General features: G+C 52.3%; 7 protein-coding genes across 7 annotated transcripts; 2 read left to right on the forward strand and 5 right to left on the reverse strand.

Moving 5' to 3' along the window:
• Nucleotides 1-1821: 1821 nt before the first annotated feature.
• On the forward strand, nt 1822-3697 carry BDZ99DRAFT_377353 (Opi1-domain-containing protein; the record flags this gene model as incomplete). The annotated part of the gene is made up of 2 exons (XM_033715061.1): nt 1822-2275; nt 2460-3697. 2 exons carry the CDS (start codon nt 1822-1824, stop codon nt 3695-3697), a joined length of 1692 nt encoding a protein of 563 aa, XP_033582595.1.
• Nucleotides 3698-4297: 600 nt separating this feature from the next.
• Nucleotides 4298-5814, reverse strand: BDZ99DRAFT_565590 (uncharacterized protein; the record flags this gene model as incomplete). Its single annotated transcript, XM_033727492.1, has 3 exons — nt 4298-4855; nt 4910-5588; nt 5661-5814. 3 exons carry the CDS (start codon nt 5812-5814, stop codon nt 4399-4401), a joined length of 1290 nt encoding a protein of 429 aa, XP_033582596.1. The 3' UTR covers nt 4298-4398.
• A 1742-nt stretch (nt 5815-7556) lies between these two features.
• Nucleotides 7557-8285, reverse strand: BDZ99DRAFT_432312 (ribonuclease H-like protein; the record flags this gene model as incomplete). Its single annotated transcript, XM_033717327.1, has 1 exon — nt 7557-8285. A coding segment is annotated over one exon (729 nt), but the record flags the coding sequence as incomplete, so codon positions are not given.
• A 1487-nt stretch (nt 8286-9772) lies between these two features.
• BDZ99DRAFT_457612 (uncharacterized protein) lies at nt 9773-11047 on the forward strand. Its single transcript, XM_033718724.1, has one exon. The coding sequence runs from the start codon at nt 9996-9998 to the stop codon at nt 10788-10790; it is 795 nt and encodes a 264-aa protein (XP_033582598.1). The 5' UTR covers nt 9773-9995; the 3' UTR covers nt 10791-11047.
• A 3733-nt stretch (nt 11048-14780) lies between these two features.
• Nucleotides 14781-15425, reverse strand: BDZ99DRAFT_376861 (MoaC-domain-containing protein; the record flags this gene model as incomplete). Its single annotated transcript, XM_033715046.1, has 1 exon — nt 14781-15425. The coding sequence occupies one exon, from the start codon at nt 15423-15425 to the stop codon at nt 14781-14783; it is 645 nt and encodes a 214-aa protein (XP_033582599.1).
• A 3246-nt stretch (nt 15426-18671) lies between these two features.
• BDZ99DRAFT_375969 (molybdenum cofactor biosynthesis prote) lies at nt 18672-20094 on the reverse strand (the record flags this gene model as incomplete). Its single annotated transcript, XM_033715005.1, has 2 exons — nt 18672-19681; nt 19743-20094. 2 exons carry the CDS (start codon nt 20092-20094, stop codon nt 18672-18674), a joined length of 1362 nt encoding a protein of 453 aa, XP_033582600.1.
• Nucleotides 20095-20761: 667 nt separating this feature from the next.
• On the reverse strand, nt 20762-21906 carry BDZ99DRAFT_119815 (uncharacterized protein). The gene has a single exon (XM_033712511.1). It carries the CDS (start codon nt 21832-21834, stop codon nt 20878-20880), a length of 957 nt encoding a protein of 318 aa, XP_033582601.1. The 5' UTR covers nt 21835-21906; the 3' UTR covers nt 20762-20877.
• Between the last annotated feature and the right edge of the window lie 110 nt (nt 21907-22016).

Raw genomic sequence — 22016 nt, forward strand, 5'->3', positions numbered from 1 at the left:
CTTGAGGTGGGGGGGAGTTTAAAGGGGCATCCCGGTGGTAGGCATTGGACCTTGAATAGAGCGGGCGCTGAAGGCCTCAATGCGTGGACCCTGATATCAGTGCAAAGAGCATCGCGTCAGAGGTCATCGCGGACGGTAGTGGCTTTCAGTGAGCGGAGGAGGTTTTTGGGTGAGCGAGGGGAGTCGGCGGGCGCAGGGGCTCTTTGGGTATGTATAGACAGTGTGATATCAGCTTGATAATGGTGCCAGAAGTTGGAAGGTAGTGGAAAGCTGTTGGATGCTTCATGAGCTGGGATACAAAGTGGGAGGCGCAGCACTTGCACCCTTTGGAAGGCGGTTTTCTACAGTCCAGCTATGGGGTGATCATGAGCATCAAGGCAACAAGTAGACACTTTCTGTTCAGCTTCGATGTCCAGAAAGGTTACTCCCACGTACAAAGAAAGGATTCTTTGCCATGCTACTCATTTGACACAGCGTCTGGTCTAGCTTGTGGAAGATAGTGTTCGGCTCGTGAAAGGCTCGCCTCACATGCGGGGATTTTACGTCAGATGTGACGATCTCCACAGAACAATTCTGTGAGAGCAGGATTGCGGAGCCAGCATGCATGAGGTATTGGTTAGGTGTGCCCTGAGCGATGTTCAAGCGCGACTCAGCTTCGACCTAGATCGTGATACTTCATGACACCCAAGCTAGATGGAATAACACATGCTTCCGCTGTATCCGTTCACGAGATTGGAAGCTGGATGAAAGACGGTGTGATAGTGGGTCTAGGAGCAGGAACAGGTGTATGTTTGAGATAGAGTCGTGTGGAGAAGAGGTAAGCTGTCGTGCCGTGATGCCGTGGACCAGTTTGAGGATTCTGACGAGCCATTTCACATGCCATGGGCCCTTGAGGTGAGGGTCAGGCAGGTGATGCGAATGGCAAATGACTTTAAGCTGCTGCAAACCAACGGAAAAATAGATAGCGCTGAGACGAAAGCGGTGGGTACCGTGGACGAGGGCTCCCCACAGTATGGTCGTTGGGACGATGAGACGATGGCGATGACGCATTTCCTTGTGAAGGTTGGCATCTATTACAGCACGTGTCGAGGTAAATGAAGAAGAAGAATGAAATCTGCATGCTAACTACGTCTTTTAATGTTTCGAACGAGGAGTATGGATAGCAGCTATGAATGAGAACTGGCACATTTTGGGAGCCGGGACCGAAGGTGAGGCTGGAGATGGTTGCCGCGGAGAGGCGGAAGAATCGAACGGGCCAATGACGGGCTTCAATTCGACGCAAGCATGTGCTTTCCACGAGTTCCCCGAACGGACAGGTAGAATTCCAGCAATCGCGCATAGCGCCGTGATAGTGAGTGGCTTGTCGTGCAGTCGCAGGGTGGCTCCTCCAGCGTTGCAGGTAGCATCTGAAAGTCGGTCCGCTCGCCACATGCGCGACAATAGGACCACGAGGAAATAGCAAGACATATTTCAGACAGTCGGACAATATTGCGTCGCTGTGCAGAGTCGTAGATGAGTTGTGGAGCGGCCCGAGACGACACAAAGACGTGCCCGCCGAACAGCACGGGCGGCATCACATGTCACGAGCGGTGCTCTGGGGCCAATGCAACCCACGCAGCCAGCACTCGTCCCCTCGCGGCACCCTCTACGACTCCAAATCCCCTCTCACGCGCCGACGACACTCTCCAGGGGCGCATACGAGCGCGCCGCTTTCGCACTGTCGCCAGCTGCCCTCCGCACTGCCTCGTCGCATCACCTGGCGTCCCAGCTCTCCCCCGCCGTCACCCCCCTCACGCCGCGGCGCTGAGCCTTCTCTCCACCATGAACGTACAACAAGAGCACCCTCCTGCCTACGCCCACGAGCCAGACCAGCTCCAGCTGCCATCGGTGCCGCAGCACGACCTACCTTCCAGTCCGCAGTCCAGCACAAGACAACATCTGCCCGGAATTAAGGCGCTGCATCTCCCGCCCACCAAAGTCGCTCGAAACTACACCACGAACAGCAGCCATGTCGTCGTTGACGTGAGCAAGAATGCCTCCAACGACCCGCAACAATGGCACTATACACTCCCTTTGTCCCATACAAACTTTCCCCAGGTCCCTACGACGGTCCCGCGGGCTGCAGCAGAGGAGAGCATAGGCAGTCCCATGGACGACGTGCAGAGCATGGCCAGCGTCGAGGATCAGCACAGCTACAAGTCGGCCAGCATTATCTCCATGGATGATCCCGATGTTCGCTTAGCCGCTGAGGCATTGTCAGGGTTGGGCAATCCAGGTCAGTCACGTCTTCAATCTCTTGCTTGCAGGGCCGTCTCTGTTGGGACGGACTATCTTCACTTGTGGCATTTATACCCCGCCTATCTTACCTCGCTCTTGCTTGCTAGACGTCTTCGGGGCGCGCTTCGTCTCTCAGCTTCACACCTTACACTGTCTTATATATGCTGACATATACTCTAAAGACTTTGTTCGTTCGCCTACCAATCGCAGCATTGCACTCCCTCTGGGCCAGGACCAAGACCCAGAGCCTCTTCTGAAGCTCATCACCTCGAGCCACCCCTGGGTAGGGGGTACTATCAACGGGGCACACACTGTCTACACCACCACAAAATCATATACGCCACGCTTTGTCCAAAATAGCGCCGACTTCATTGAAAGGAACATTGGCTCTCCCCTCACCAACACCGTCAGCTCTGTGGGACGGCGTACCGGCGTCGAGAAGAACATACGTCGCTACCTCTCAGATCAACGTCGCCCCAGCGATCTTGAAGACGGTAACTCTGCAGAAGCCCCTGGCCACAAGAGACGGCGCGTCATGAGTGGTGATCCCATGGAAATCGTCGGCGGCTTCCAGACCCCACGTACACGCGGCGCGTCGCAAAGCTCTCACGCAGAGACTCTCCCAGCATACGACGACCACCGTTCCCCGCAGTACGAAGAAGTCGCCCTCGGAGAGCTGGACGTCGAGAAGCACCCACAAGACCAGGACCAAAGCCAGGATCGCCGTGTCAATTGGCCCACTCAGCTTATGATCACAACCTCTGGTCTAGGCGCCGCCCTCTCGGATTCCTCGCTCAGGTCTCTGAAGTTCTGCTTGGGACTCCTGCGCACTGCGACGACCCACGTCGACCAGGTCATGCACGCTCTGAAGCTGGTTCTCGAAGAGTACGAGCGAGCTATGCGCTCACGAGAGCAGTCCGACGGCCAAGGCGACGTGGAATATCAAGCGGCAATGTCTTCAACGACCCAGAACATGTCCCCCGAACGCGAAGACCAGGTGCGCGCAATCGCGAATCGCATGAAGGCGCTCAGCGCGGATATCTGGCAGACCATCCAAACCGTCGTATCGTCCGTCAACCGCTTCACAGGCGGCGCCTTGCCCGAGAACGCTCGCGCTGTCGTCTCTCGCCAAGTGCTCAGCCTGCCGCAACGGTGGCAGGCGGCGGAACGGCGGACGGCCAGCTCGGGGGAGCAGCAGACTGGCGAGGTGCGGACGGCGCACCGCATGCTGAATTTTGCGCGAGAGGGGCTGGATATGATGGCGCAGGTGAGCACTGTCGTGGACGGGACGGTGGTCAGTGCCGAGACGTGGCTAGACCGGATGGGCAAGCGGCGGCGAGACGAGGGCGAATTGGAGAAAGAGGGAGGGTTGGAACAGACGCGGGTTGTGGATTTTGGGCGAGAGAAGAGCACGGTCTGAACACCCCTCTGGGACCTTTGAGGCAGCTTTGGGAGGTGCTGGCTACAATTATGTTCGATACCTGATTACGTTTGTTTCCCCTTTGTACGATCTTTTTTTATACCCGGCTCGCTTGATTCGGGGCGACCTCGCTCAACGCTCGCCCCCTGCTTTCTTTTTCAGGTAACATGTTTTGGACCGTCTCGTATTCACGGCGATTTACTTCGCCCCATGTTCTTCGTTCCAGCAGGGCGTAAAAGCTGAGGGTGGCGGGGGGGCGTTTCCCAATTTCTTTGGTGAAGAGTATATGAACACATACCCTGTCGTTTTCGGTACATGAGGGCACAAATGGGCATGGCGGGTGGTGGTGCTGGCTTGGATCGGTGGGTGTGTTGGTGTTGATGTCGGCTCAGATTTGCAGTTGCAATCACAGTTGGGTTGCCAGTATAACCGTCAGGAAATCAGGGGCGAGGGGAAGGTGACGAGGCGGGCCTTTGTCGAAACGAAGCGTAGGTGGCAGTTTCGCTACGGTAAATAGTGGCGCTGTGATGGGAGCGAGTGTACGTTGCGCAGTCAAAGTAATACAAAGAAGATAGGATCGATTCACACGAGTGCCGATGGGATGTCCTGGATATCGTAGCGTTGTCCAATACCTGAGACGTGAGATGAGGAGTTAGAGGTGCGAGGAACTCATCATAAATCTAGATTAAGAAAAACACATTTCAAATCCACCGCACCATCTGCAACACAACCAGCGCCTGTGCCACACCCCCCGCAAAAGAAAGAAGCCCGCTCCATTGCATCGACAGCCAAACATATGTAAGCACAGCCGCTATGGTAAGGCAAGCGCTCGTCCCCGCAAGCACCCACGTCCACACCCAGCTCATCCTCGCGAGTTCATCGTGGAACATCAGGGGCCAGACAAGCGTGAGTAAGCTGATGAGCTGCATCGCGGAGTTGGAGAGCAGTTGGTAGAAGTTTGCGTCGGCGGTTGGGCGGGGTGAGGGCCCGGGGGTGGTGTGCATCCAAGCCATTGCGGTTGGGATGCAGGAGAGGAGACAGATTGCTGGCACGAAGAAGAGGAGCGTGGGTGCGAGGTTGGGAGATTTGGGTGTGTTTTGCGCCGCGAAGGTGGTGGCTGGTGGTGGTTCGTCCATGACCGTCTTTTCTTCTTGCTCCCTAGCAAAGCTATGAGTGCATTTTCTCAAAGGGTTGGTGGAGTGAGTGGCTTACCACCATCGTAGAGCGGTTGGGTTTACTATGAGATGTACGGCGGGTTCGTCGAGTTCTGCACACGCGTCCGCGAAGTTCTCATCGAGCGCCTCCACTTTTCCTTTCAAGATCAGCATGTCTGAGGCGTTCAGCAATCCGCCATCGTGTGCTGATGCGATGCAGTCCCGTAGCGCTCGGCATTGCTTCACAACTGCGCGAAGCCTGCTTCGGGCAGTCCCAACACCCGTAGTGACCCTATCTAGATAATCAGAATAATTCTGATACCAGCTAGGGTTACTGGCGGTTGGCAGTTGTTTAACGGAAGCCGAAAGGGACTTCGACGATTGATATCTCGTTATTCGAAACCGCAGCATTTTCGAGTAGTAGCCGGTGGTTCTTGTCTGTCTCACGAACTCTAACAGTTGATCTGCAGAGAAAGAATTCAAGGCACTAATGAATTCCGGGCTCTTTGCAAACTGAGCTTCAAAAGTGTCCACCACATTGAAAAGCTGAATCGCTAAATAGGCTAAGTGTGGACCGAGATGGTCTTTGAACTCATCGAATTCTACCTTATCTGGTATAAGGGGAGATGCTTTAATCGTTCCCAAGGCCCAAATGCCGATCAAAGCAAAGCAACGGGCAATCTTGCGAAGAGCATCGACTTTGATGTGGTCTTGTTGGGCGCTCTCTTGAGATGGGTCTGTTGAAGCCATTGCAAGTGCCGTATTAGTAGGTGAGAAATAGCAAGAAGACCTGATGCTCCGACACTTACAAAGATGCACCAATCCATCTGGTGGGTGATGACTTCGTCTCCGGACAGTGGAGTTGGTGGAGGTTGACTCGATGGCAGAGGTTGATGAAACTTCAAGTTCTGTCAATTCAACCTCATGCTCAGACTCTTCTTCGCTGCTCCCGACATACTCCATATTTAGTTGCTCAGTTTGCGAGTAATTCAATGAGCTTGGGGCTTTGTTGAGTTGGTACTCCAAATTTGCATGAGTCGGCTACAACTTTGGATTTATGAACGCGCCCAGAAGGCCTCAGCTGCGCCATTATGCATGCAGCCCTCAGCCTCCACCAGCAAGTACGCAAGCTGTGCGTTGGTAGATAATCAGCCTTGGAGAATGCCCAACCACTGCAGTTATTGCGCATAAGGTTTGCATCGGGGAACATGGATTTCTCGACTGCACGCCATCACAGCCCCTTTGCACAGGCTGTGGTTAGCGCATTCCAGAAGATCTGCGTAACAGATGCTTTAGAACCTTGCAAAAGGCTATGAGGCCAATCAAACTTCTCTCATCAACATCCAATACCGTATTGTAACCTTGCGGCCTCCTACACACTGCCAGCATGCGCAAGAGGGCTGGAGATGCAGTCGCTTATAAATTAAATCGACAACGAAAGTTGCTAATGGACCATCTAATGGCCCTAGGCTATCTCGCTGCTAACTATGATGATATCACTTTTAGGGTGTTAATAGTGGTAGACGTGTATGTGCTATTTTCGCTCAGTTCAGGTGGAATCTCGCCGCCTGCGGCACGCATGAAAGGCTATGAATTATCAATGACGCTAATGAACATTGATGGAAGAAAAAAATAAATAATGATCCGAGACATGTAGAAATCCAAAATGCATGCCTCATCATTGTGTGTATGGACCGTACGAAAGACCATGATCAAATGACTGCAAGGATGCCCGCATGCAAGCGTACTGTGTGTATGCCAATAGAGAGTAAACAAGAGAACAGAGAGAGCAATAGGAAATTGACAGGGAGACTAGGAAAATGGATATCAAAGGAAATTGAGGGTGCACATAGTAATCTCTGCCCGGGTAAGTGTATGCTTCCGTGATGGGCTCAGCTGCCTCCAGTCAAGTCAACCTCTTCTATCCCCTGTTCCGGAGGTGCGTGCTTAGTGATAAACTTCCAAAGATCTACCGCGGCCTCATCGGCAGCTTGGATCAGGCTCGCGATGCCGGGTGTTTGTTTGAGGGTCTCGAGCGTACGCGGCGGATTGGCGGCAAGTTGGTTCAGAAGGGTGTCGGTGACTATTGAGGGGGCGGGTCGGGACAATTGGTGACTCAGTCGGATTCGGAGACCCGAGAGGGCGGATAAGAACCTGCGAGATCGTGGCGGGAGGAGTGTTGGATCTTGGACGGGGTCAGAGCCGGCGGAGGGGTTCGCATCCTTCTGCAGGCTGTCGCAGTTATGTTTCGGGATGTCCGTGTTCTCTTCTTGATCAAGACCCATCGACCCCATATTGTAGGAAAGGCCGGTTGGGAGAGTCGCGGGAAGTGGTGATGTATCCGGAACTGTTTCAGCTGCAAGTACAGGGGCAGGCGGAGGGAGCGCCGAGATGAATTCCTTAATAGTGGCTAGAAAAGAGTCGCCGTAGTTGGCTATGAAACCAGCACCAATGCCATGGATAGCCAGTAGCTCTTCGGAACTCTGAGGCTTAGTCCTTGCTATCCGCTTCAGAGTCCGGTCCGCCGCAACATGATAAGCCGGTTTTTTCGCAGCTAATTGAAGTCGTGTTCTACGGAGAAGTTCAAAGAGAGCTTGTGAGTTGGGATCCAAAGGCGCCTCCTCGTCTTTCTGGAGAGGTGAGCGTTTGTTTTTCGATGGCGTGGCTTCATCGCCTTCGTCTGCATTGACTTCGCGTTCGATAGGTATGAGTTTGATAGGAAGCTCCAATTCTTTAAACTCGGGCATTGGTTGGATGGGCTTCATTGACCTCCTCTTCCAGTCTAGCGTATGGTAGAGAATAACTCCCGCGTAGGCGTCGGTTGCAGCATAATTCATCTGCTTTTGATTCAATCCCCTAGACCAGTTGCTGGTCCTCTCATTCGGATCCTTATTCAAGGGTAGGAAGAGATGTTCCTCGACTATCTTGGCCATTGCGATGCATCTGCCCCGTGCTTTCCGTGGGTCGGTTGCGCCGTACTTGACAACGCGGTGCAGCACTGTCAAGTCGACGATTCCGCGGGGTTTGAGGCCGAAGAAATTTATCAAGCGCGGACAATCTGCTACCCATATGTTATTGCCGGCTTTAACAATGTTTTTAGATTCGATGAGATAACGCAGTGACGGGGCCAGGATGTCATCGACAGTGGTCCCAGTGTGCACGCCGAGATGAAAGAGAGCGATTTGGGATTCGCTTGCCACCTGAATTAACCCGATCATTTGCTGTAATCGATCACTCGTGGGATGAATTGGCCACTCCATATCGAAGCCTAGCACTTTTTCGTTGAGGAACTTTTGCGCCGCGGCTTCTGAAGAAGCTTTCGTTCCGCAATAATGGACTTGGACCATCTCTTTCTTGGGGCCTCGATACAGGGTGTAGCTCCAATAGGGTCTCCCCGAAACTGACCCGTTTATCAGCTCTTGAGGTCTTCTCATATTGAATGAAAGCGGCCATGGTGGTTGTTCATCCTTGGCTTCGACAGCATCCTCTGGTTCTTGCGTCTGGAACGCTGTGGACGGTTCCGTGTCCATGCTAGATGTCGATAGCCTCTTGAGTAATATGCGCGAGAATTCACGCGATCCTGACCTCGTGGTAATCCAAGACTGGTGTAGGAGACGGCGTGGTTGTGTTGTTTAGGTTTGTGAATTAGCCGCCGATGGAGTCGAGGACGGGTGGCACGGACTACCAGGCCTCCTTCCCCAGGTTTCCCAAGCCTTTCCGATTGTCTTCTCTACACTCAACCCTCACTACTCCCAATCCACGCGTCCGTCGCATAAGACGACTCAAGATAACGCATCGGCTTTCTGGGGTGGCTCAATTCATACTAGTCGGCGCAGGACTAACGAGTAAGTCATACCGACCAAGGCTATGCGGATAGGATACCCTTAGACTTTCACCTACATCATCTCGAAACCACCAGTCTGGCCATCATCCACCAAAAGAGGACCGCTCGCAGATCGCTAACCGTGCGGATTTTGTTTTGGGTATGCGGACTCCGGAATGGCCTCGACTGAGGCACTCGACCTTCAGTTCTCCTTAAGACAGCGGACAGCATCTGCCAATTGATTGTGTCTTGCGACGGACTTTGTATCTGTTCACCCCAAGCACGTTTCAAGTGCCTCGCGGATTCCACAAGGGCCTGCGCCTCGGCCCGGTTCAGAGAACTCGGCATCTGGAAGGATGTTTGAGCCAACGAATGGCGATGACTCAGAACACCACTCGAGGAATACGACATCGTCAAAAGCAAAAGGCATTTCCTCCAGTAGTAGAGAGCTAGTTGGCGTTAGGATATCGTTCGCCGTCGAATATACTCCGCCTTTCCACGTGTTACCAAGTACTTGACTACGTCAATAGTGCATCAGACCATGGCAGCCCAACAACATGCGAAGGAGAGTTTATTGGTAATTTCTCTTCTTCATGCCCTTCCGTCGTTGACTAAGGGTTCTCCCATTCATCCAGCATTCTTTACTTTCATTCTCTAGCGCTCTAAGCGATCAAACGTCCACAGTATACCCCACACGACCCTTGTTGGCTGAAATTATTGTTGCATCTATTGCCGAGACAAGCAAAAACAAATGACTCATCTTCTCGATGCGGCACACCGGTAGGGCGAACAGATTCGCGATCCAGCGACGCGTGTGCTTACGCGTAATCACGTGTATCATTCTATGCACGCACCTCCATATTTGAAACTCCACAACCTCAAGATGACCTATTAGGGACCGTTGATGTGAGTGATGACCCTTCTGGGACCAATGGAAGTAGCAAGGCAGACTCTAGGCACCCAGACTATCCGTGCGCTATCAAATCGTCGCCTTATTCTGGGCATCGAGATCCAGGCAGCCACGCAGGAGACGAGACTCGAAGATATAAAGATAAGACACGGCGTACCCCTCAGCGCGAAGGCTCGCTCGCCCTTCAGTACCGTGCTGTCGCAATCCTTGGCAATCAGACCACCTCGGGCCCGGACGTTGCCCGTGACGACAGGCGCTATAAGTTTCGAACCAGTGCGAGTACATAGTCCTCACCGTCTCCACCACGCTACTTACCTCCTCTACTGATCTAACCTCCTTATCTGCACACTCAACCCGAATCGGAGCGCATCTCCTCCACACATCAGCTCAACGCCTCATCCTTCCCGGAACATGAAGCCAACAAAGCGCGTCCGCTCGTCGAGTGTTCACGGCCCTACCCATGACGAGAAGAGGCAAAAGCGCTCTCTTGGTGCAAGCGAGGTCACTACACTCGAGGGTATCACAAGCTCAGCCGACACCCTTCCGCTTCTGGAAGATCTTCCAGCCAGTCGTGCTGCAGCAATCCTTGACGACGTAGAACGTGGACGTAGTAAATGGAGAGCAACTCCGGAGACGCAAGCTCTTAGGCAGCAAGAGTCTGCTAGTGACAGCAGGTGGGACGAAGGTGAGAGTATAAGCAGTGACAGCGGTTACGACAGCGACAGCGACGCCACTAGTTTTAGTGAGCTTAGTTTTGTTCCGTCCAAATTCGCCGCTTGTAACATACTTTTTGTTCGTATTTCAGATGTTGACCATGAAGACGATGATGGAGATGATGAAGCAGAACAAGACGAAGATACAGGTATCGATTCAGCAAACGATCTGCCACCAAAGACAACCTCCGTACTCCAACCCCGCGTGCGAGTTACGCGCTCAGTCTTCGAATGGCTCAACCAGTTGTCTCCTTCCAGCAGCTACCATCCGACCTGGAACGATGACCACCAGACACAAAGCTCTAATACCACCGACGATGAGCACGATGGCACACCCACCTCCCTCAGTCTTGTTGCTCAGGCACACCACGCGGAGGGCGATGTGTACGCAAACAGGTCTGGGATGACGGCAAGCGACGAGGAGTTCTTCAGCGAGGAGGAACCGCCGGCTTCAAACTCGGCAGAGGCCGCTATGGACTACTGGTACGACTAGTACTTCTAGGCAGTATGGGCAGGGCGGCGTGAAGTGCCTCGTGTTGCACTAGGTGGATGTATTTGTAAATTGCACGATACTTGGGCTTTTCGGATGGTTGTTACTGGACACTGAGCGTCGGATCGAGTAGGCCCCGAAATCTCTCCTCCCCTGAGTACGTGTTTTGGCGTTTCTGGGTGTATTATATCAAGTTTTTACGAGGTCTAATGAATTTCCTTTTTGACACGACCTTCGATAATGCCGTCAGAGCTCCTACCCGTCAATCTCCTCTACAAGTGCTGTCCGTTATTCTTGAAGTTGCCATTCAATCGCCACAAATAGCACGGCCTAACAATGCACGTCAACACCAAATAGTCTTACCCTTCTTCATCGATGATCGATGTCTTCTCTAGGCACAAGAGATGACCGTCATCACTTTACTGCCTTAAGAAAGCATAAACAGTAACATGCTTCGTCATAGTTATCCGTACACTTGTTTACCGCTGCATAAGGAGCCTCATAGCATTTTCAGCAGTCTGAATTAGAGAGAAGTTTGGTATTTTGGACAAGTGGTAAATGCGCGAGGCTACTCCAGACAGCGTCAACATGGTGTACGCAGATTGAAAGTTGTATCCGCTGGCCCTAGTCTCTGTTAGTACGTTGGAGCCCCACAGACAGTGGCGGGAGAGTGTATAGTACCTCGTCATAAATATCTGTACACTCGTTTACCGCTGCGTGAGAAGCCTCATAGCATTTTCGGCACTCCGAGTGTGCGAGAAGTTCGGTATTTTGGACGACTAGTAAATGCACGAGGCTACTCCAGACAGCGTCGATATGGCGTACGTAGATTTGAAGTTGCGTCTGCTGGCCCTGGTCTCTGTTAGTACATTGGAGCCTCACAGACAGTGGCAGGGAAGTGTATGGATACCTGTGACAAGGCACTGTATTCGGAAAGTGATTTTCATCCTTGAGAAAGAGGGAAAGCTATCTACATCTCCTCCGTTCCTTCCTGTGTTTTGTCAATCGTCTCCTGAAGACGCACACGAACCTCATCGCCCTTCCAATGGACTGGCTTTCCGTCGGTGAGACTAGCAGAGCGGTAAGTCAGGTGGTCGCCAAGGATCCCCGCTTGTCCCGTAGCATAGGCCGTCTCCACTATCTTGGGGCCCAACTCCAGCTCGACCAGTCGTGACGTAGCCAGCATCTCCTTCAGTAATCCCAGCAAGCCCAAGCCATCGAGTCGAGATCTCACCGCACAGAAACGGTTGCGGAGCGTAATGTGCGACAGAGTTTCTTGGGAAGTGTTAAGAAGCGTGATGATCCAGAGAACACAGAAGGCTCCTCCTCCAAATCCATTCGAGCAAATCGAAGGGTAAGCTCTTCGCATCCAGCCCGCAACCAGCTCAACGCCTCAATGCCGGACTCAGGGCCAGCTTCGGGAGAGCTCAGCTTGTAGTGAGCACGGCGGATCTTGGAACTGTGGTCTATGGAAATGTACCAGTTGTAGTCCCCACCGACCCCAACGTCCACGCTGTTCAAGTCCATGTCCAAGATGGCGTCACAGAGATATCGATATACAGGCAGGCCGTTACCTAGGCTATTAGTCCTTGAGCGTGAGCAATCAGCTCCAGTCATTACAAGTAGTCGCTTCGTGCCACAGGACTTCGGTGTTGGCAGACCCCACAGCTGTTCCCGGTCGGTAGTGTGACAGTCGCTCTATAGATCGAAACGCTCCAAGTTCTGGAAGCGAAGCAGTGTTGCCTTGAGAAGCGAAATCAAGTCGGATCCTCATATTGTAACGCCTGTATTATGAGACTTCTGTAGTTGACCTCCATTCCGGGGTTCTTGTCACATAGTCGCCTCTGCTCCTGCTAGTTGTCTTCTGACAGAGAGTGGCAGAGGGTCTCAGTGCCGATGATGACGCGCTTGACATGCTTCGAGTTTATAGACTGTTCCAAATCACAAACTCCCATCTCGCTCGAACCTCTGAAAATGATTTGAAGGCCTATATGCAGCGCCAGAAAGTTGCACAGACCTACGATAAGGTGGTATCCATCCAGCTCCAATCAGTAGTAAAGAGAATATCTTCCGACGCCTCTGAAGCTACGCTGAGAGTTCTTACAGCTCGCAGCCCCTTTTGGATAAGCTCCATCTGGGATGCCTCCCAATGCACTTTCGGCGTGTTCAGAAGTGTTTCTTGCAAGAGCTGCCAATCGTTGTAATTCTTGCTTAGAAACTGAGAATTATCATGAATACCGATGTATGATAAAGTTTGTCGGTGTTGGTTGAGGAGTGTAACGACATGGCGGGCGTGTATGATTCCTCCTCTTCCTATAATATTTAGGCCTGAGAAACGGGGACGAGTGGTCCGCGGTACAAAAGTTAATGGTGGTAGCTTTAAATCCTCTCGGTTGTGGAATACAAGCGATAGCTCCGCACCTGAACGCCTTTCCAGCGCACTGAAACTGAAAGTCGCGAAAACGTTCTCTCATTGGACATGTATACGTGACACCCTGGAAATGGTTTTCCTAGACACAGATTCCATATCGCAGTACTGCCACCGATACCAATGCTTACATATTGCAAGCGCATGTCAAGGATCATGTTGCAAAGAGTCCCAAAGCCGCCATCTTGCTGGGACGATGAATATCTTAGGTTGAAGCGCTCGTAACGTTTCCGTTGCGAAGGGTAGTTGATTCCAGTAAGTAAACGCAACCGCTTCATTCCACAGACCCCTGGCGTAGATACGCCCCATAATCTTTCGCTAAAAGCCGGGCTCGGGTGGGAGATGTTTTGCACATCAAGACGCTGCAGGTTCGGAAAGCGAGGAATGGTGGATTGAAGATACCGTCTACAATAATTCTGGCTCATTTTCTCCTGTTGCCGGTAGAGCTCTCCAAAGCCAGCTTTCTTATAAGCCCAATCAATGACTTCAGAGCCAATAACAAGAACGTTTGACATGCTTAGAATAATCCGAGAGCGAAATAGCCGTCAGGACATCCAGACTAACCGGGTGCAGCATGATCTTGATCGTATGGAACCATTTTCGTTCGAATGTATACTGAGTCTTTTCATACAGGTCTCTGTTGGTCAGGCGGAGGGCGCAAATAGCTGCGGCATCGGTAATGTTTTCGCATATAGCGCTGAAAATCTCAGGAGGGATATCATGGACAGTAACGGGCATGGTGTTCGTAACGGCCGCCGGATGATCGGGAGAAGTAGAGTGATGTAAGGAATAGAGATGAAGGGTTGTAAGAGCTAGGTGTGCTATTGCTGCTCTGTGGGAAATTTATTTCGCTTCCTCTCATTTGGAACCATGGTTCTACTTATTACATGAACCTTGGCCCTAACCCGGACCTCACATCGAGACGAGAATCAGTGATGGTACCATCTGAGGTCACTCAGCGAGGTATCAGCGTGGTCAAAATAATACCCCTGCAACTGATTTCGATTTCCAAAAATCTCTCGGGGCGTTTCAGGCAGTGTCAAACCACTGTACACGGACTGGATTGCTAGATGAATTCTTGGCGATTGGAGGTCAGGAATCAGGACTTGACATCAGTAAGGGACGACATACCTTCAACTACTTGGTTCCAGGTCTGAGTACCGTGGTTCGCTACTGTGAAAAAGTTCCTCGACTCATCTTCGAAGAATCAAACGAGACGGAAGATCATCATTTTGAATAGCCGGCAAACTCACTGAGTCACCTCAGACGGCGGTGCCTAGGTGTACTATCTCTCGTCTCGAATGTCACGATATCTACAAGCTAGATTAGCGTTTTTCTCCACAGCCGTCTCATTGATCAACGCCTTACTCTGCAGTGGCACTCCCGCCCCTCAGGAATTATGATACATTTGATATGCGGCTATGTGTCTACGTCCTCCATCTTATATACACCTATCTTACAAAAAAAACACATCCGTCCCTGGCCAGAATTCATGGAACCCGCTTAAATGAACATGAAACCAACCAACAAACCCAACGCCACTCATATGCACATCCCCTACACTCTCATGTCCCAAACCGACTAATCCACCCGTCCTCCCTCCACGTCCCGGACCTGCCCCCTTCCTTCAACACCACCGTAACACCCTCAACCACCATAGCCTTATCAACCGCCTTGCACATATCCACAACCGTCAGCGCCGCGGCCATCACCGCCGTTAACGCCTCCATCTCCACTCCCGTAGCGCCGGTACACTCAACTTTTGCTTCGATCTCGACAGCACCGTGCTCGGCCCCTTCGGCCCCGCTGTCCACAAGAGCGAGCTGGACCCCGACGTGGCTGAGTAGAATTGGGTGACAGAGTGGTATGATCTCCGGGCACTTTTTGCTTGCCATGATACCCGCGACACGCGCCACGCCCAGCACATCACCCTTCTTCAGGGCATTGGACTTGATGAGCGGGAGTGGCGCAGAATTCGAGAAGCGGACGCGACCGACGGCGACAGCGGTGCGGGAAGTGACAGGCTTTGTCGTGATGGAGACCATGTGGGCAGAGCCGGAAGCGGTAAGGTGGGGTAGGTGCGAGGGCGTGATTGATTTCTGCTTAGAAAAGGCTGGTTCCTGTATTGTATCCCGAGGCTGATCTGTTTCAGGGTTGGGGCATAGGGTGGAGAATTCCCTCGTCCAAGGAGCGATGGTGAGAGGCCGCATTGGTGGGTTTCTCAGAGTCAGACGAGGAGACTGCGGCGTTGAAGTGAGCGTAGCTCGCTTTATGGTCTGTAACTCAGAGCCACTCAGAGGCGCGATTGGGAGTGCTCTACTTGGGGCATTAGTTGATTTCCCCCGGCGAGACCGCGACTTCTTTGCTTCTGCAGCAACGGCTACGTTGGGATCACTTTCGACTGTCGTGCTTTGTAACCTCTGCGGCTTGGAATTCAGTTGTTCTTGCTCTGGTGCAAGCTTCCTCGTCCCCAGCTCCTGAATCTGCGCCGTTACGCTTGCTTTCCAATCCGGCTCGGTCGTCTCCGGTGTCTCTTCATTTTCCGCCTGGATTGTTTTCCATCGACCTTGATCGGTACGTTCCATTGTTGCGGTTTGCGTTAGGTCTTTATGTAGAGCTGTCATTACCTCTTCCGTTTTCTGCATCAGTCTTAGCTCAACATTAGCACTGCTATCCGCATCGGGTGACAACCAACGAAGCGGGATTCTTTTGACTCCATGATAAGGCTTTTTTTCTTCCTTTGACTCCAACAAAGCCTGCCGCTTCAGTCTCTGCGTCAGTTCTCCCTCGCTTGCCTCCGTATGCGGATTCACATCCACTTCCTGTACCGTAACAGCAACAGGCCGACTCCTCGGAAGCTGTAATCTAAAGAACGCGAACTTTGATTCCTGCCCCTCAGTACTGGTTTCCTCCGCTTCCAATTTCGTCAGCTTCTTCCCGACCCACTTCTTGTTCTTCAGGAATTCTGCACGTCTCTTCTGTTTGATAGCCCGCTCCGCATCGGCGGCAGCCTTTGCAGGTGTGGTGTGAGGCAATAATACTCCCCCAGACTCTCTCCACACGATCTCTCCCAGCACAGTGCCAAGAGGAAATTGATACGGTAGCTTTGAGTCATTATGCATGTACAAGGAACGGGCGCCGGATATCATCGTCATTCTAGAAGCATTTGCAGCCCCGTTGGGTACCAATAAGGGATTCGGCGTGAATTTGGGCTTGCAGATATCTTCTATACCAGGTCCCGCAGCCTGCACGAGCTTTTGTAAACCCGGCCGGCCTTTAAACTTCATGGGAATCTTGGCCACGGATTTGGGTGCTACTGTGCAAGCTCTCCCAACGTGAACGACCCGGCGGGTTACGACCCAGATGTCGGATGTTGCTTTTAAGTCTTCATGGTCCACGTCGTCTTTAGCCTTCTTTCCTCCCTGTAGCACCGTTTTCGTACTGGGACTCTGCGTCGAATCGGGGTTCACGCTCTCTTCTTTAGCCGCTCTCACAGCAGCCCTCATCGTTCCTATGACGTCCTGGTCGTCACTCGGTGGTTCTGCCTGGCCACTGCTGATTCCACGATTCTCGGTCCAGTCTTCCGGTTTACATGGCGCCGTAAGGGGTTCCTCCAACGACGACCTCTCCACCTCATGTTCCGTCTTTGTTGTCTCTGCGAGTTTTGTCCTTTCTATGAGAGGGTTTACCGCTTCCGGCCTTTCAATAAGCGGCTGAACCACTTGCATCCCTCTTACTGTCAACCTTATTATTTTCGGCTTTAGGACTGGTAGGCTCTTTGTAACAGGTCTCACTTCCAGCCTCTTTATTCCAGGGTCTCCCACTGGAATCCTCCTCGTCCCAGGGAACTTTTCTGGCTTCACGACTACCGACGCCGAACTCTCATTCCCCTCCGCATTCTCCAGCTCTGGATTCGTCCTGGCACGGGTTTCTAGTGTGATCAGCTCAGCCGTGGGCAGAACTAGGGGCGGCTCCGATGCAGCGGATGGAGGATGGGAAGTGTCGGCCTCGTAGTCATTGAGATTTCCTTTGCTATTATCTCCTTCCCTCCGCGACGCCGGCGGTATGCTTTCCGCCTTCTCTAAAGTTAACTCATTGGCCACCCACGCATCGTAACGTTTGATCAGCTCATCCTTGGGGATGACTAGAGGCGGCCCTGAGGCGGTAAATCGCAACTTAATACTCGCGCTGTCCTCTATCACCCCCGCCTCTTGCTTAGCCTTAGCCTTGATGATAACACGAACAGCTTCTGCCAGAGCTTTCGGTTCTGCAAGTCGCTGCGTCTGCCGCGGCAAGTTCTGAGCCTGCGACTCGATCATCGTCTGTGACAGTGCCTGTGCTAATGATTCTTCCACTTGGGTTAGCTTTAGCGCCAATGAAAAAACCGCTCCCTTTAGTGCCTTGCGAGCTTGAGTCGCATAGATTCTCTCCTTCTTACAAGGATGAATCTCATTGAATTTGTCCTCAAGCTCCCACAACTTGTGCTCAAGTACATTAGCGCTAGCTTTGAGGTCGATATTGTAACGTTTCATTAAGTCGTCTTTAGAAAGAGGGTCTTCTGAATCTCCTTCTGCCTGCACAGCCTCACCATGACGTGTTCGCATCGGAATTTCTTGTTGTCTAGCTTCTCGCTCGCGCAAGCTCCTTATAAAAGACGGACGGACTTCCTTGACGCGAGGGGGAGGCGGACGAATTTGTTTTCCGGGGTGGAAAAGCTGAACTGACAACAGCGGGCGAGGGCTCAGTCCACTACTCTGGATTCGTGGTCGGTCGAGCGGCCTTACAATCGAGTGGGCTGCGAGCTTTTTTCGGTTTTTTTTCCATTTGTTTGCGAACTTGGCCCACTTCTTGGTCCTACCTAGGCCTCTAGATATCGTACTTCTCCCTGAAACGTGGTCGTCGATGGGGTTGGAGGAAAGCCGAGTGCGAAAAGAGCTTTCCGGCATGTCAGTATCATCAGCGTTTTTCTTCGTCCTCCTCACAATGCCAACGAGTCGAGTCCGAGAGGTAGTTCTGTAAGTTCGAATAGTCATTCTGAAGGGTGGCTGCATTTGGTATGATGCTGTAAACAGCTGCGATGGGACTGAGCTCCAGGGCCGTAGAAGCGAATGCGGTGGCAAAATACGAGATGAATGGCTGGCCGGGGTAGTGCTGGAAGGCACTGGTAAGCTGTGGCTGAATTTATCTATACTCACGAATTAGTCAAACACAGACGAGGCATCCCAAAGGACATAAAGGGCTTGATGGTGGAAAATAGACAAGGAGGGCGTAAGTATATGGCGTATATATCCTGCCGAAGAATCCAGAAATGAGCTCCAAAAAGACAAGATGCCCAAAACGCCCATACAGCATGCTCAACATAGCCTTTCGTGTGATGCAAGCTTCGCCATAACTTAGTTACATGGACTGTCGTTATAGAAAATACAGACAAGTGAAATGATGGTAAATGAACCGACCTACCCACCAATTAAGATCATCGGCCTGTTTTTCATATTTTCCAACTCGCCCATGCCCGCATGCTTCTCCTTCTTCCTCTTCACAGCGGCACCAATGACGTCCAACAATTCTCGCTCTCGTTGGCCCCACCCGAGCGCGGTTCCGTCGCCGAGTAAGCCCTGTCGCCGGTCCATTTCCATCTTCTTGATAGCCTCAAATGCTTCTTCGTCGATCGGCTTGCCATTGTTATCTTGTCGTAGTAGATCTCTCAGCGAGACCTCAGCGTTCCCAAATAGACAGACTTTGAGATTGCCGTCACTTGTAATCCGAAGCCTGTTACAGGTTCCGCAAAAGTTATGCGTCATACTGGTAATGAACCCAATCTTTCCAAGGAAACCCGGGACCTCCCAGGTCTTGCTCGTGTCATTGTTGTGGCCCTGGACCTGTTTGAGCCCAGGATACTTGGCGCGGATAAGATCTAGCATTTCCTTATAGGAGATCATCTTCCCTTTACTCCATTTGTTCCCGTCAAAAGGCATGTATTCTATGAATCGCACCTCGATGTCCTTTTCCCGGCCGAGTTCTACGAATGGCAAGATATCGCGCTCGTTCAATCCACGCATGACTACGCAGTTGATCTTGAGCTTCAAATCGGCGCCGAGACTCTTCATCTCCAGGATTCGATCAACGCTGCGCATGACCGCATCGAAGCCTTTCCGCCGCGTCATGATCTGGAACTGAAACGGATCGAGTGTGTCCAAGCTGAGATTCACGCCCGTAAGACCTGCGTCAACCATCGCATCCAGCTTGCGATGGAGAGAAATGCCGTTCGTAGTTATAGCGAGCTCGCGGAGTCCCCGTGGTCGGAGGGAGCCAATCTTTTGCATGAGCGGGAGGATGTCGCGGCGGACCGTGGGCTCGCCGCCAGTAAGACGGATCTTAGTCACACCTTGGTTGACGAAGAGAGAGGATAGGTAGTATATCTCGGGCGTTGTAAGGAGATGGGACTGCGGGGAGAGAGGGACGCCTTCTGCAAATCGAAGGTCAATTAGCGATGAAAGAATTGATATGGACGGGTATTGGAATTGTACCTTCGGGCATGCAATACAGACAGCGCAGATTACACCGCTCTGTGATACTAATGCGAAGGTAGTCATGCTGTCGGTTGAAGGCGTCGGTCAGGAAGTCTGAGAAGGGCTTCGCGGCTTTGACAGCTTCTCTTCGCGATCCTTGTGATGAAGGCTGCTCCGCGGTGGAAATGCCAGTCGATGCATCTGGAAAGTCCACGGCTGGTTCTGCCACCGAGATATTGGTCGCAATCTCTCGCGTCGTATACAGCGCCCTGGGAGCGCGCTCGAGATTATATTTGCCACGTCCAAACAGCCATCGCGTTGCGCTGCGTGAGGCAGCGGGCGCCAGCCGTTGTGGAGGCAATAGTGCCATAAGAGCTAAACTGGGCAGTCGTGAGAGGCATTGGAGGGAGAGGACATGCCGAATACAACAGAAGAGGAGTCAAGACGGGGTGGTGATTGATTATGAATCTGTGCTGTCTAGGTAGTCGATCTCAGTTCAAAGTTCTTGGCGCGCAAGGGCCCGGCCGATGATGGAACGGAGGCACGGAGAAGGCACAAAAAGGTGGGGGTGTGCACATGAAAGTGTATCAATCACGGGGTCTTGTAATCCGTGGGTTTGGCTAGTTGGTTGATCACGTGATAAGTATCATTAAAACTGACGACCGTCGGAGTTCCAAAGCAATTCTTGTCCATCTTGTCCATCTTTTCCATCATCCCCCCTCCCCCAATGGTAGCTTCACCAATTTGCACGTTAGCAAACAGTCGTACTGAACTTCGACTACATAAAACCTCATCGGTGCCTAGAATGTGTCACCCAGGTATCTGCTCAAAGTCAACCATGGAAGACACATCGAGCCCATATACTCAGTCTCATTACTTCATTTCTAAAAAAACTATCGTTCCACACCTCTCGCCCATATAGTTCTAGATCTAATTCTCATTACTTCATTTCTAAAAAAAATTACTGTCTTTCCACACCTCTCGCCCCTATAGCTCTAGATCGAATTCTCATTGCTTCATCTCCAAAAAAATACTGTCGTTCCACAAAATCCAACTCGCTTCCGGACTCATGCTACCGACATTTAAATATATAAAGAGACGCATTACTAGCCGCCCACAAGCTTTATCTCCTCTCTTCACTTCTTGTCTCATATCACACCTCGCCAACTCCCCCAAACGGCCTTCGACCCTCCACCAACTCCCAAGCCAAAATGTTCAGCCTCGCCCTCCTCAGCCTCGGCGTCGTAGTCGCTGTCAGCGCCAGCGCTACCTCCAGCCCCGTCATCCCACTCTCTAGTTCTAATGCCGCAGCCTCTGCCGCACCCTCCGGCGTCGTCGCAGCGCTCATAGCCAACGCTACCACCAGCCCCGTCATCCCACTCTCCAGCCCTGAGCCCGCAGCCTCTGACTTCGCCCTCGACCCTATCACCCTCGGTCTCCAAGGCAGATCCATCCAGAAGCCCACCACCCTCGCCACCGTGACCTCTGCCGCCCGCGAGAAACATGACATTGACCCCTTTCTCTCGAGCTTAAAGCACTTCCTGGCCACGCATACGCCCCGTCTCATCCCACCAGAAGGCAAGAAGGCCGACAGGAAGCGCGGCGAGCACCACATCTTCGACTCCAACGACCCCGTCCACAAAGGCCACAAAAACCACAACGACGAAAAAGCCGACCAAGTAGAAGAAGACTTCGAGGACTGGCACGACTTCCAGCACTTCCAGACGCTCAAGTTCGAGTACGAGGCGAGCGCCGGCCCGGCCAGCACCGGCACCACCACCACCCGCACCCACCCGACGAGGACGAGGGCCACGACTGTTACGCCGCCATTCCCAAACACTATCCTTGCCCGCGCCGTCCCCGAGGCTGAGGTCAGCCTCACAAACCCCGTTGGAAGGTAGAGAAGAAAAAAAAAAGGCGGGCAGAATTCAGTGCTGCTGAAAAATGCGAAAAGGCTCGCTCGGCCCCCCGTTTGAGGTAGGTGGCCTGAGGATCTGATGGAATTAGGGGCGTTTGGTAGTAGAACGTTCGAGTTATGATATGAAGTTTTTTCTCTTTCTTTCCGGAAGATACCGTGTGTATGTGTGTATGTGCGTGCTGTGAATTGCATAATGAGCGCGCGCGCGAGTGGAACTCTCCTAGGCAAGGGCTTTTGGCGGTTTAGGACGTGACGTTGAAAAGCACCCAACCGGAAGAAACAGAGGCGTGTCAGAAATGGATGAAGACGAGTTCTCGATTGTCAGTATTTGTACACGATCTAGCTATTCCTGTCGCAGATCAAGTCCGCAGATT

The sequence above is a fragment of the Mytilinidion resinicola genome, assembly GCF_010093595.1.
Source record: "Mytilinidion resinicola strain CBS 304.34 unplaced genomic scaffold BDZ99scaffold_2, whole genome shotgun sequence".
Classification (NCBI taxonomy): domain Eukaryota; kingdom Fungi; phylum Ascomycota; class Dothideomycetes; order Mytilinidiales; family Mytilinidiaceae; genus Mytilinidion; species Mytilinidion resinicola.

Excerpts from the sequence above, each read along its gene's own strand:
- BDZ99DRAFT_457612 (XM_033718724.1), top strand. The coding sequence starts at position 9,996 with ATGAAGCCAACAAAGCGCGTCCGCTCGTCGAGTGTTCACGGCCCTACC.
- BDZ99DRAFT_119815 (XM_033712511.1), bottom strand. The coding sequence starts at position 21,834 with ATGCAATTCACAGCACGCACATACACACATACACACGGTATCTTCCGG.